The sequence below is a fragment of the Choloepus didactylus genome, chromosome 9, assembly GCF_015220235.1.
Source record: "Choloepus didactylus isolate mChoDid1 chromosome 9, mChoDid1.pri, whole genome shotgun sequence".
Classification (NCBI taxonomy): domain Eukaryota; kingdom Metazoa; phylum Chordata; class Mammalia; order Pilosa; family Megalonychidae; genus Choloepus; species Choloepus didactylus.
The window spans coordinates 126058307-126072070 of NC_051315.1; the positions used below are offsets into that span (position 1 = coordinate 126058307).

The 13764-nt window shown below is 51.6% G+C and overlaps 1 protein-coding gene across 1 annotated transcript in view; it reads left to right on the top strand.

Moving 5' to 3' along the window:
- Nucleotides 1-13764, top strand: part of INPP5D (inositol polyphosphate-5-phosphatase D) — a 117243-nt gene that overhangs the window by 37308 nt on the left and 66171 nt on the right. Inside the window, exons 3-4 of the mRNA XM_037850452.1 lie at nt 8294-8444; nt 10276-10447. Coding sequence (XP_037706380.1) covers nt 8294-8444; nt 10276-10447 — 323 coding nt within the window. The remainder of the gene's footprint in view (nt 1-8293; nt 8445-10275; nt 10448-13764) is intronic.

Sequence of the window (13764 nt, forward strand, 5' to 3'; positions counted from 1 at the left end):
CACAGTTGGGTGGGTCCCATCTCCATGGAAACACCCTAATCCAAAGATTCCAACCTAATCAACAGTAATACCACTGCCCTCACAAGATTACATTAAAGAACATGGCATTTCGGGTGACATAATACATCCAGACTGGCACAGGTGTGAAGCTGCTTTGAGAATATCTCAATACCCAGTTCCTCCTCTAACTCTTGCAGGCTAGTTTTAGCATCTATTGATGATTCTTATCTGAATCAGCCATTACTGTGAGGATTGCCAAATGGTGATTTTCTAATCCCATCATTCCTTTGGCTGTTCTTAATGGCATTCTGTTAGGAAGAGCTTTCCCTTCTCATTTACAGGAATTTCTATTTGATTCAGTTAATTATTTGTATTATTCATGTTGATGCTCAGGTTGTCCTGGATTGCCCTTTCAATTGGCTCTTACAACCTTTTGACAAATCTCCATGACTTTTTGAGCATTTCCTTACTTTCTGGGGCAATAGATGTTCCAGCTCCACCTTATACTTTCCTGGTCTCAGTTCTAGTATCAGTCATTTCTCCAGGAGCCCTGGTTCCTTTTGGTGTAAAATGGTGTTTAGCACCCAAGTTCTGAACTCAAGGTGTGCTCATTGCTAGGGGCCTCTGAACAGACAGAGCTAGAAAACACGGGTGTGTGTGTGTGTGTGTGTGTGTATGTGTGTGTTTGTGCACACACCCACACATGCATCTGTATCTGCCTCTGTATTTACGTTATATAAATGAGTGCGTGCTGCTACTTCCCATTCCTATCCAACACATCCATCGCACCTTCCTCCTTTCCGTATTTGTAACTCTTTCCTCTGATGGTGAGAAACCTGGCTGCTAGTCTTGTCCACATATTTAGTTATTTGCTCGTCTGCCCCATGGGTAACCATCTCCCGACTGCAGGCTGCCTCCTTGACCCAACCGCCTCCTTGGCTTGGCTGTGCAGCGTCCAAGGCCTTGGTCACTTCCTCACCCCAACTGCACCCTCAGCCGCACTGGCGCTGCATCCTCCTGGGCCCTGGCTGCCCCTTAGCCACAATCCCAGAAGCCCTGCTCGTCCTGGCCACTTCAAGAGAAGGGAGGGGAGGGGAGGGGAGGGGAGGGAGAACTGATCATCTTTCAAGGAGACTGACTCTGGGATCCCTTCTAGACCACATGGCTGAAGAGGGTTTTCCTTTATGGGTTGGAAGAAGACCTCTAAAGCGCTTCCCAAACCTGCCCACCCTCCCCCCCCCAGACTTTCCCATCTCATTAAATGCACCAACATCCATCAAGTTACTAGAGCCGGAGATCTGGGAGTTGTCCAACAAGACACCTCCCACCCCCCCGATGCTATCGACAGGTAGCCCTGCCTGTTCTAGCGCTGGCCCCATCCTCTCCCCCTCCACTGCACCTGCCCTGATTCAGTCCCCAGAATGAGGGCCATCTGGGCCATCAGTATCCACTTCTGACCCCCACAACTGCCGAAGTGATCTTTCTAAAATGTAAATCTGATCATACCACACACGTGCACGTGCTCACACACATGCACACACACACACCAGCTTTTAAATGCCTTTAGTGGCTTCAAATCACTTGTAGAATAAAACCCAAACTCTTTGCCAAGGCCCCAAAGGCCCGAGAGACCCATGACCTGGTCTCTCTCTGTCCCATCCTTCCCCTTCCCTCCCAGCCCTCCCTTGTCACCAAAGTTGGGGTCTGTGACTCTTAGGAAGAGGCTTAGAGGAGAGAAGGTGGTTATAGATCGGAAATGGTCTTGAGGGCAGAAGGGTCTGGCAGAGACCAGGGAGGGCCGAGGCCAGGCCCAGGAGGGAGTGGGTCCCACCAACGGTGAAGGACAGACAGACAGCCGGCATCTGTGGGTACCTCTACTGAGCTGATCTCAGAGCGGACACAACCCTGCTGGACCCCAGCACCCAGGGGCAGCCGTGGGCTGGAAGTGATGGTCCAAAGAGTTAGGGGTGGAGACTAAGGGGCCTCTCTGGAGACCACCTGAGATTACAGTGACATCGAGACCCTCCCCCTGGTGCAGCTTGTCCTGGACAGACAAATTCCATGCTGCCCTCACCCAGTCCGTGTTCTACTCTGCTCCATCTGTGCGGGGCTGTAGCCATGGGGGCGTGGGAGAGCCAGGCCTGGGGGGCTCCCAGGCTGGAGAAATGGGGTTGCACCCAGCTTGGCCCCCCTGACCCGGAAGACTTAGACAACCTTCCCAACCTCCACCTGGGGCCTGGAGTTTCCTCGTCGGAAAAATAGAGATAATAATAGTAACAGCTGTTCCCCAATCCTCCAAACCCTTCTCTTCACAGCAGCCAAATGGCAGTCACTTCCCTGCCTAAGGCCTTCCTAGTGGCTTTCTCACTGAACTTGAAATAAATGCTTTGGTATGGTGGGATAATGAGCAGGGTTGTCTTTTCTTTTTCCTTTTTTCTGCTACTTAATACTGTCCCAACATTTGTAAAATTTCCACAGTGGTTATATATGCTTTTTCATTAAAAACGGAGGCCCGGCTGCACCCGGGGGAGGGCTGTGCAGCAGCCACGTCTTCCCGGCACCCTGCTCGGCTTGCTCCATGTGGGTTTCCTGCTGCGTTGCCTCGTCCTATTTCAGTTCCCCATTTTGAAGGCAGCAGACAGTGCCGAAGATAAAATTACCCCCTGGGAAACTTGAGCTTGTCCAGGGGCTCCCTGCCTACCTCCTCCGCTCCCCAGGGGGGTGTTTGAAAGTCGTCCCCAAAGCTGTTTCTGGAAACACAGAATTTCTGAGTGCTCTGCCTGAGTCTTGGATGCTTTGGATGTCAGTAGTCTTTGCTTTAATGGCCTTGCTGTCATGACTGGGGGCAGCCCCTCTCCCCTTGCCCTGCATCTTCCCCCAAGAATCGCTACCTGGGCGAGCTCAGGTGCACAGGAGCAGGGTGAAGGGGCTTCTCCCTGCGAGACCCAGCTTAGAAATCCACGTCCCTGTTTTCCTCTACAACTCTTTGATGGTGGGGGCCATTTTATGTTTCCCACCAGAAAGGTGCTTGGAGGACTGGGAGGTGGAGTAGATCAGAATCACCTTCCTCCAAGGACTTACGATCAGGCAGAGAAGCTGCAGCACGAGGCAGGATGAGCTGTTATTCTGAGCTGGGCTTGGTGGGGAGCTGTTGGCAGAGGCTTCGTGGAAATGATCTTGCTGGAATCACCTGGAAATTTCCACAGACTTGGAGATTTTCATGGGAGGCAGGAGAAGCGAGAGCTATTTTGTTTCACAATCTGAACTAACTAACCCCTACCACATTTTTTTCTGGGTGACTTTTGGTTATGATTCTTGGTAAGTTAGGTCCACTGCTTCGATCCAGCGGACACCTAATGGATGTCTGTCTGATCTGAGCCTGGCAAGTCACTGTTAATAGTCTGATTTACAGGATGAAATGGTGCCTTTTTCAAAATTGAGTTATCTGTTTTGTGCTGGAGTTATCTGATAAAGAGAGAAGGAATCCGTTCCTGGTAGATGGGGAAGTTGCCATGAAACAGAAATCCAGTTATCTGTGGGAACTGTCGGGAATGGTGAGGGGATCACTCTCAGAGCACCCAGCTGACTGAGTCTCCTGGGTTTCCTTCTCTATTTCAAAATGACTTGATAAATCTCTTCAGGAAGGCAGTCTCTGCAGAATGAGGAACAAAGTCTGGTGGGCCTTGGCCGTTGAGAAGCCAGGGCAGCCCCCCTTCCCGGGACGGAAGTGTAGCCTGGTTCTACCCTCCGGCCTGACCACGAGTGCTTCGTGTTGAATGCCCCGGCCCTGGCTTTTCCCCGGCGTCCTGGGCGTCCTACCCCAGAGCCCGGATGTGCCCGGTGTCTTCCATTCCCTCCCAGGTCTGCCCGCTGCCCTCTCCGCTCTCGGCTGTGCCTTCCCCTGGATTCTGCTTGGGTTTGTGCAAACAGAGCACAGCCAGGCGACAGTGAGGGTGGAGGGTCTACCACCCAGGGACCCCCTCTCTGCATTCTGGCACTGTACCCCCCACCCCTTGTGGCCATCCTAGGAGTGCTGACTGCTCCCCACTGTGGCTAGCCCTGGGGAGCCCCTTTTTAGCATCCCTATGCCCTGTCCAATAAATTCTCTCAAATGACCCAGTGTAAGGTGACATCTGCCTCCTGCCAGGGCCCGGACTGGCACACACGACAACCTACTGAGCAACATTTTTAATGTTTGCATTTTTAAACTGTTGAAAGGCACTGCCTTTGGCAGGTGTGCTGGGGTGGGTTTGCTCCCCTCCTCCTCTCCCGGCCACCTCTCTGCATCCCAGTCCCAGGCCCATGAAGACTCTCCCTGACCATTTTAGCTCCCGGCTTCAAACTCCTGGCTGTCCCCCTGATCTCAGCGCGGCAAATCCATCCAGCCACTAATGCGGAGCACTTCCTGCTGCCAGGCCCTTGGCATGAGTGCCGGCCACACAACAGCCGCCAAACAGACCGGGCTCCCCAACTAGGGGCACATGGCCAGGGGGATGGACGTTGGCTGGACCTGCCGAGGGTGGGAAGCCCCGGCCCCTCCCCGGGGGCCCGATGCTCCTGCCAGCCCAGGGTCTGGGCGCTGCCTGCCTGAAAGCCCCTCCTGGGGGCTCTTGGCTTTGCCTTGGTGGGTTTGTTAGGTCACACCCAGGTATGCCCGCCCTTCAGGGGACACTGCCCTGTCCCCTTGGCCAACCTGCCTTGGTGCAGGGCCTCTCAAGCTGGGCTGGCTCCTCTCTGCACTGAAAATTTTGAGCCTCCCACCACCTCGTCTAAACTTCATTCTTCCCCGCATCCCAGACTGGGCCCGCTGAGTCCTGAAGTACTGGCTTGTTTCTCAGGCCTCTTTCCAAGCTTCTATAATCCCTGTCTGGGATCCCTGGCTCTGTTCTTCTAGAATGTACTTTGAACATAAGTTGAACACTTCAAAGCTTGGTGCCAAGAGCAAAGATGGATGAGGACAGCGCTTTGCAACAGTTCCTCCAAGGAACCCTTCACTCTTGACTAAACCAGTGCCCCTGCTGTCCCCATTTCCCGGTGCCCGTGTGCTGCCTGCCGAGACAGGCCGTTTCCTGCTGACTCGCCTGTGCAAGGTGAATCTTCACCTCAGGTGCGCTGTGCCACGGCCACCTGCTTCCTCAGAACGGCCTGGTGCTTTCCCCAGGGCTCCCCTCTGGAGCGTTGCATGGGAGGTGGACGATGCAGCCCTCCCCAGGCAGTGACTTTCGGTGACCATTCATTGGCTTGTCCGTCTGTCCCCCCAGACAGGTTTGGACTCAATCCTCATTCTCCACCTTCCCAGGAATTGGGCCCCCAGCCAGCCAGCGGCTTTGGTTGGCCAGCACCTGGCCCCCCGACTCCCGTGAACCGTCCAAGCATTCACTGTATCCCCGCAAATTTGTCTCTCTGCAGCATTCAGCACACGCTTTGGGTTCACAGCTCCCCCCGCCGCCCCCTGCCACCTCCTGCTTCACTGGATCCAAAAGGCCCCTTTTAGATGGCCCTGGCCCTCTGGTTGCTTAGTGCATCCCATATTCCATCTGTTCTAAAATCCTTTATTTTTTTTTCATGTTTGAGCCTCTCTGAAATGGCATGTGTCTACAGTCGATGGTGTTCCACAGTATATGGTCTAGGTTTTTAGGGACACATGAAATCACAGTGTGCCTTATAATTCATGCCTCTGAAATTCCCATTTCTCACGCGCTCTCTCAAACCCGCATTCCCCTGACATCCTCCAGCTGAGAACCCTTTCCCAGCTTCACTGGCAAGTCTTTTAACCCTGACGTTCTTTGATATTTTCGTATTCTTTTTTCCATATGCCTAATGGCTTGTCACCCAGTAGCTGTGCCTTCTTTGATGAGATGACACTCATCGTGGCTGTTTTAACTGAAATCAAGTTCATAGATCACTTTGGATTTTGAACAATCCAAGTTACTTTTTAGAAGCCCTGTCACTGCTCAGATATTTCTGGTTCAACAATGCTTGAGATTGCTTAACTTGGGGCTTTGTGAAAGCAAAGGAATTTATTCAGAATTTAAAAACCTTTTGTTAAACTCTATATAAATTTATTATATAGCTCAAGCATCCCCTCCCCCCCCACACACACCCTTACACAGATTTATACACGTGTGCAGAGCAGGTGTCCCCTCTACAACTTGGAGGTGACCACCCAGATCAAGGGTTCAGGGGCAGATCCCTGCCTGTGCCTGGATGCCCGGGTCTGTCCTACTCTGCACCATCCTGCCTTGTCTGCTCTCCGGATCTCACCTAGCTGTGGCTCTGATGACCTTCAGGCCAGGGCCCCACCCCCAGCTCCCAAGTCAGTCCTAACCCAGCTGGCAGCAATAGGTAACTTGGGCAGGTGGGTCAGGACTCCGGCCAGCCATGCTCCGCCCAGATCCCACCTGCTCACCAGCCTGGGGTTTTCCCCCACCTCCTATTTACCTGTTGGCCTCCTTGCCCATGTGCATTGGGACCCCCTTTCCTTCAAGGGAAAGCAGCTGGCACCCCCTGGGGAGCAGATAGACCCCTGATCTTGATCTCCAAAGATAATATTTTTTCAACAAAAGTTTTTAATTAAATGAAAATCATAGGACAGGGGTGTAATGCTTCTGCGAGGCCAGGGGTGCCTCTGATCCTCAATCCTTACCCCACCAACAGCCGACCCCTTGCCGCAGCCCGGGCTCACTGCCCTGCCCTGGGTCCCGGCTCCATCTTCATCCTCCCCCGGGGCTGCAGCCCAGCTCGGAATCTGCTTGGCTGCCTCGTGTTGTCCACCCTGCCCTAAGAGCCAGAGGAGGGGAGAAGCCTGAGATGCTCCGGGGTTTCTGGCTGGGCCACTGGGGAGCGATGCCATCCTTGAGACAGGGAACACCAAGGAGGGGCAGGCTGGGCGACTGGACGGGGAGGCTGGATGTGAACCCAAGCCTGCTGCCACCGTGTCTTTCTCCCTTGTCCCAGAGAGTGGGGGACTGACAGGGGTGAAGGGGCAGGGCTTCGGCGAGGGGTGGGGCCTCATGAGGGGCGGGGCTTCAGTGAGGTGTTTGAAGGGCTGAGCAAATTATCCCCAGGCTCCTTCTGTCATCAGGAACAGAGACACAAACTGGCAAGATTTTTGTAGTCTCTAAACTGTTCTCTGGGTTTTGAAAGGACAGACTCATAGCAAATGGAAAAAATAAAACTAAAATTAAAGCAATTGCTGGAATAGATTTTTCCTGTGCTCAAAAATAAATGAGGTGCCTCAAAAAGTTAAACATAAACCAGCAATTCCACTCCTAAGTATATACCCTGAAGAATTAAAAGCAGGATCCCAAACAGACACCAATACTCACAGCAGCATTATTCACCATAGCCAAAAAGCAGACACAACCAAGTGTCCTGCAACAGAGGAATGGATAAACATAATGTGGTCTCTCCATACAATGGAAAATTATTTGGCCATGTGAAAAAATGAATTTCCAGTACATGTTGCCCCATAGATAGACCCTGAAGACATCATGTTGAATAAAATAAGCCAGGCACAAAAGGACAAATGTATGACTCCACTCCTATGAAATGTCTCGAATAGGCAAATTCATAGGGACAGAAAGTAGATTAGAGCTAGAGGGAGGGGAAATGGGGGGTTATTGCTTCATGGGTAGAGTTTCTGTTTTGGGTGATGAAAAAGTTTTGATAATGGATGGTGGTAATGGTAGCAAAAAATTGTGGAAGTAATTAATGCACTGAATTGTGCCCTTAAAAATGGCTAAAATGGCAAATTTTATGTTATATATATGTTACCACAATTTAAAAAAAAACAAAGGGCGGGTGAGTCAGCTTACAGTAAATAAATAAATGATCTTTGGAGGGAAAAAAATAAAAATAACTCCCCCCAAACACACACACAAAGTCTAGAAAAACATATTGTTAACTATTGAAAATAGGTTTCTCAATGTGGTAGAATTACAGGTGATTTCTTTTTTAAAAAAAAAAATCTGTGTTTTCTGATTTTGCCATAAGGAAAATGCATTACTTGTGTAACAAAATACTCTTCTAAAATAAAAGTTTTTAAAAACACCTGGGGAAAAAAAAAACACCTGGAGAAAAAAATCTTTCAAACTGTTCTACTTGTGCCTTTGGAAGACAGGCTCTTGGGGAGCTGCTGCTCCCGGATGTGAGTGTGTGGGTACAGTGGGAAGGGCGGGCAGGCACCAGGCGTGGCACCCCATGGCTGTTTCTGGAAGCGCGGTCACTCTTTGGGCCGCGGTCTCCGCTGCAGGTGACCTTTGTGGCTTCTGTTTGGGGGTTCTGTCCTCAGGCATCTGAAGGCGTCCCCATGAGGTTCTTCACCAAGTTGGACCAGCTCATCGAGTTTTACAAGAAGGAAAACATGGGGCTGGTGACCCACCTGCAGTACCCGGTGCCGCTGGAGGAGGAGGACACTGGTGACGAGCCCGAGGAGGAGACAGGTAGGAAGGGAAGGCAGGAAACCGAGACAGTACCTTAGGGAGGCCCTCCAACCTCCACGAAGAACAAGTCCTGGGGTGTTGCTCTCACAACGCGTGCTCATAGCCCAGGTGTGTCTGATTCTCAGAGGGAGAGAGGGTGGTATGGCTGCTAAGGGCAAGTTAGGAACACAGGCTCTGGGGTCAGACAGACCTGAGCCGCAATTCCTGCTCCCCACCTGATTAGCTGTGTGACCTTGGGAAAGTTACTTAACCTCTCTGAGCCATAGCCTTCTCTTTAAAGAAACTGTAAGAATAGTATCCACCTCTTGGGTTGTCATGAGAATCAAATAAGTCAATGAATGTAAAGCCCGGAGGTGCTCAATAAATGCAGCTACTGTCATCATTGTCATTGTTAGCTGAATTTTACTGTGAGGAGAATGAAGAAGGCGGTCCTTACGCATAACTGGAAAGATGATTAAGTATTGTTATGTATCATCATTAAAAGAAAACAGTCAGTATAGCCCCTTAAAAAGTATGTTGAAACAAAGTACAGTCCTTAAAAAGTATGTTAGAATCAGTTGGATGGAGAAATGCATGCAGAGAGAGAGAGAGCTGGCCTGGGTGGGGACCGTCTGTCCCCTTAAAGGCTCATTTCCTAAAGGAAGGCCCCTAGAAACCTGGTAGAGCCCCTTGGTTGGCCAGAGCTCTTCCTAGATCCCAGCCCTGGGAGCCGCCCGGGTCCCACCGGGTCTCGCCCAAGGGAGGGGATCGGAGTCCTGAGAGCCTGGCTTGTTCCTGGCCTTGCCTGGTGAGCCACTGCCCACCTTGGGCTGGGCGCCCTTGGGTCCCACCAGCACCCCTGTCCCCTCCCACAGTCCTGGAGACCCCATTTAGTGTGCACAGCTTGTGGCCTGCTCTCAGAGGTTAGACCCTGAGGAGCAGCCTCAGCAGCTCCGTGGAGAAGAGAAGAGCCAGGCAAAGAGCAGCCCCACATGGACCATGCTCCAGGGAGCTGACAGGAGCCTGGGATGGCTGCGTCCCTTCCACCTCCTCATCCGAGTGACAGATCGTGACAGATCGGGCAGCAGGGACCCAGGCCCATATATCCACATGTGTGCGTGTCCGGGGCAGCCTGTGGGCTAAGCAGCAGCCCTGCAGAGTGCCGCCTGTCCCCTACATGGGCCTCACCTACACCTCCCCACCCAGCCCGGCTCTTTCTGCCCCTCTGGGGATGGCTGTTTGGCAAAAGACCCCAAGACGCTTTATGCACGGGCTGGGAAGAGAAACCCAGTCTTTCTCTTTTATTTGTCTCTGAGGCCCTGGGGGGAGGGAGAGGAAAGGGCAAAGGCTGGGTAGAAAGTGCAGAGAGGGGGAAGTCTGCATGGGGTACCTGCCTCAGCCCCCCAAAGCTGCCCACCTGCCCTTAGTCCCAGCCCCTCCCCCTCAGAGGGGCCTTGTTCTGGCAGCCGCTTCCCGAGATGGGGTCCACCTGGACCGCCTGCTCAGAGACCTGCCCGAGGCTGCTGGCTCACCTGTCCAAGGCCAACAGCCCTGAAGTCCCCTCCCCCGCTCCCCCTTCTGCCTAGGGGGGCCCATCTGACCCCCACGGCCTCAGAAGCAAGACAAATGTCTAACAGGTGTTTGCCACAATGACACAGGTCCCTGGGCCCAAAGATGGCTGAAACCAGTCCCCGTCCAGTCAGGGAGACAGGAGAGGAAGGTGGAGTGTGGTGGCTGGGGTAGAGGGGTGTCCTTCCCCCCCGGGGTCCCCCACAAGCCCCCTCAGTAGATAGACGATGCCGAGATAAGCTGGTGCTCAGCCAAAATGACACTCCGTTGCTCTCTTGGGTAGAATGTGTCCCATCTCCACCTGAGCTGCCACCAAGAAACATCCCTCTGTCTTCGGGACCCTGCGAGGCCAAGGAGCTCCCTGTCTCCGGTGAGAATGGCCGGGTGGCTGAGGCCAGCAGGCCCACACTCTCCGAGACCTTGCTCCAGAGGCTGCAGAGCCTGGACAGCAGCGGGTGAGTCACCCCAGGCCGGAGCCCCTTGAGGCCTACGACCCCCCGGGGCTGAGGCTGGTGGGCTGCAGAGCTCGGGCCCTCCCTCCTGAGCGGGTGGGGGGGGCCTGCCTTCCGCTGGTGGCTATCGATTTCCTGGCTGGTGAGGTTGACTGCTTTTTTGTGTTTTGGGGTCACAAGATGACCTTATCTCCTCCTCAAATTGGCCATGCCCTTTGTCCACTTTCCTATTGGGTTCTAAACGTTTTTCTTATCAACTTTTGTGCTCTCTGTCCATCACCTCTATAATAAATAAAAGAAAAATCTATCTCCTAGCTTGTGGCTTACTTCCTAAGCTTCAGGATGTTTTTACATTTATAAGTTTTAAATCCTGATGTAAGACTATCCATCCTTCCCCTTGTGATTGCAAAAGAGCTTTTATGCTTGGAAAGCTGTTCTTCGTGCTGCCAAGGATGATGTTCCAGTTTGCTAATGCTGCTGTTATACAAAACGCCAGAAATGGACTAGCTTTTATAAAGGGGGCTTATTTGGTTACAAAGTTACAATCTGAAGGCCATGAAAATGTCTAAATTAAGGCATCAACACGAGTATACAGTCTCTGAAGGATGGCCATTGACATCCGGAAAACCTCTGACAGCTGGGAAGGCACGTGGTGTTTGCTGGTCCCGGGTTGTGTTCCAGCTCCTCTCTCAGCTCCAGTGCATTCTTCAAAACATTGCTCTTGGGTGTTTTGTTCTCTCTTAGCTTCTCTGGAGATAACTCTGGGCTAGTATCTCCAGAGCGTCAGAAAAAGTCTGCTTTCAACAACTGTCTCCAAAATGTCTTTCTCAGCTGCTCTGAGCTCCTTCTATGTGTGAGCTCTTTTATAGGATCCAGTGAGTAAATCAAGACCCACACTGAAGTGGTGGGGCCACAGCTCCATGGAAATAATTCTATCAGAGTTATCACCTATAGTTGGGTGGGTCACATCTCCATGAAAACAACCTAATCCAAAGTTTCCAACCTAATCAAGACTAAATACATCTGCCCACACAAGATTGCATTAAAGAACATGGCTTTTTCTGGGGAACATAATATATCTAAACTAGCACAGATGGTGTGTTAGTTAGGGTTCTCTAGGGAAACAGAATCAACAAGAGATAGCTGTAAATAAAAGATTTTATAAAAGTGTCTCACAGAACTGTGGGGATGCACGGGTCCAAACTCAATAGGGCAGGATGCATGGGTCCAAATTCTGTAGGGCAGGCAGCAAACTGGTAACTCCGATGAAGGTATTTGATGAACTCCTCAGGAGATGCTTCGCTGGCTAGCCAAAGAAGAAGTGAAGGTCCTCTCTCTCTTTCCCTTAAAAGTCTGCAACTGATTAGATTAAATCCAGCTGATTGAATTCTCTTAGTGTGGAAGACACGCCCTTTGCTGATGTCATCAGTCACAGGTACAGTCAATTGACCAGTGATTTAATAAACCAGCCTTCTGATTTATTAACCAGACACAAATGTCCTTGCAGTAATGGTTACACCAGTGCTTGCTTGACCAGACACCTGGGTACCATCACCTGGCCAAGTTGACACATGAACCTAACCATCACAGAAGGCTATACTGATAAAGCTTTTATGGAGACAAGTCCTGCACTGGGGACTTTCTGTACTTCCTGTTTGATTGAATTCCCACAGCAGACTCGGGAAGGTGGTGCTGTTACCCCTCCTTTTACAGATGAGACCCGGAGCCTCACAAAGGTTAGCCCACGGGCTCCAGGTCAAGGCCGGGAAGTCCTGGGTGATTGGAATTCCTGGTCACCCAGGAGGTAAGGGGCCCCACAGACCTCACCCCCCAGCATTCCCATGCAGCCAGCTGTGACTTCTCTGCCCATCCAAGTTGCCCTCGCCCTCCTGCCACCACCCGCCTGAGCTCCCAGCTCCAGGTCCACAGGCTGCCTCCACCAGTCAGGAAATGAAAACAGAGGGCTCGCTCGAACTGGGAGATCCGAGGAGGGTTTAACACACCCTGAGTCCAGCTCACATGGTCAGCTCGGGCTGTGCAGATGTGGATGGCCTTGCCTAGATACTCAGAGGCTTCATCTCCACCGGGCCCAGGGGCCTGCCACACGCTGGCTCTGGGACGGCGTGGCCTGCCCCAGGGCTTTAGGGGCCTGTGTTGTGATTCGCTTCCTGGCACTTATGATAAACTCCACGTGGCATCTTTTCCCGCCACCAAGACCTCTAGACCCATAGGGTGTCCCGAGCCCTGTGGCTTAGCAGCCACCTGGACCTGCTGCAGGCAGAGCCCCTTCCCGCTCTGCCCTAACTCCACCCAAACCAGCCTTCCTTGTCACTCACTAAGGGGGCCACGTCTGGGATGGAAATGCAGCATGGTTCTGTGTGGTGGAAGGCGTGAGGCGCCATCATTTAAATACTCCCTTTGGTCCCACGTTCTTGGGACCTGCTCTGCAGCTACCCCTTGGTCCCACAGCTTCTTTGACACAGGGCCCTGCTTCCCCCTTAGCAGGTGCAGACCCCCTTGGCTGGGTGATGTGGCTTGGCCCCCTTATGGGTCTTAGGGCAAGAGGGGGAGGTAGAGTAGATCCAAAGGGGGCTCTTTGTTGTCACTAAAAATGTATGGAATGACTTAGTAAGTCAGTATGCCATAACTCCCGTAAGTTAATAATTTTAAAGCTTTTTTGTTTGTTTCTTTGTGAAAAAAGGCTCCCTCCCAAGGAAAATCTCAATGTCAGGGCTAAAGAGGCATCTCCAGCTTGAAAGATCAATTTGATCATTTCAGGTCTACCCTCCTACCCTTTGATTTGGCAAGAAACAAAAGAAAATTCCTGAAGGCACACATAAGCCAACCTGGTTGCTAAGGTAGCGGGTAATTTTGTATTCCACCTGGACGTGTCCTCAGGTCTTCTCTAGGCCCGCCAGGTTCTATTCTTGAATATTTGTCCTATAATATATATATAATATAATAAGATCATGCTAAATAGCTAAATATCCAATGTTTCGAATACTTTGATCCGCTATCATGACTATCCAATATATGCGTCTACATGAGAAAGGCTTATTAAAATATTCCACTGTCTGCTTTCCTCGGGTTTCTGTTTCTCCCCTGGTTTCAATGCTAAACACATTGAGCTTCTTGGGGAAACTTCCAGAGCCCCCCAGTTGTCACCATCTGCCCATTTCCTCCGACTTTCCCACATCTGATGAATCACTGGCTTCTTTTGACCCCATCTCCTAACTGACCCCTCCTCTTCAAGATGGGTACTCAGTCAGGCCTCGGGGTCTCCATGAAGGAGGTCTGAAGTCAAGCCTGCAGGCAACCGA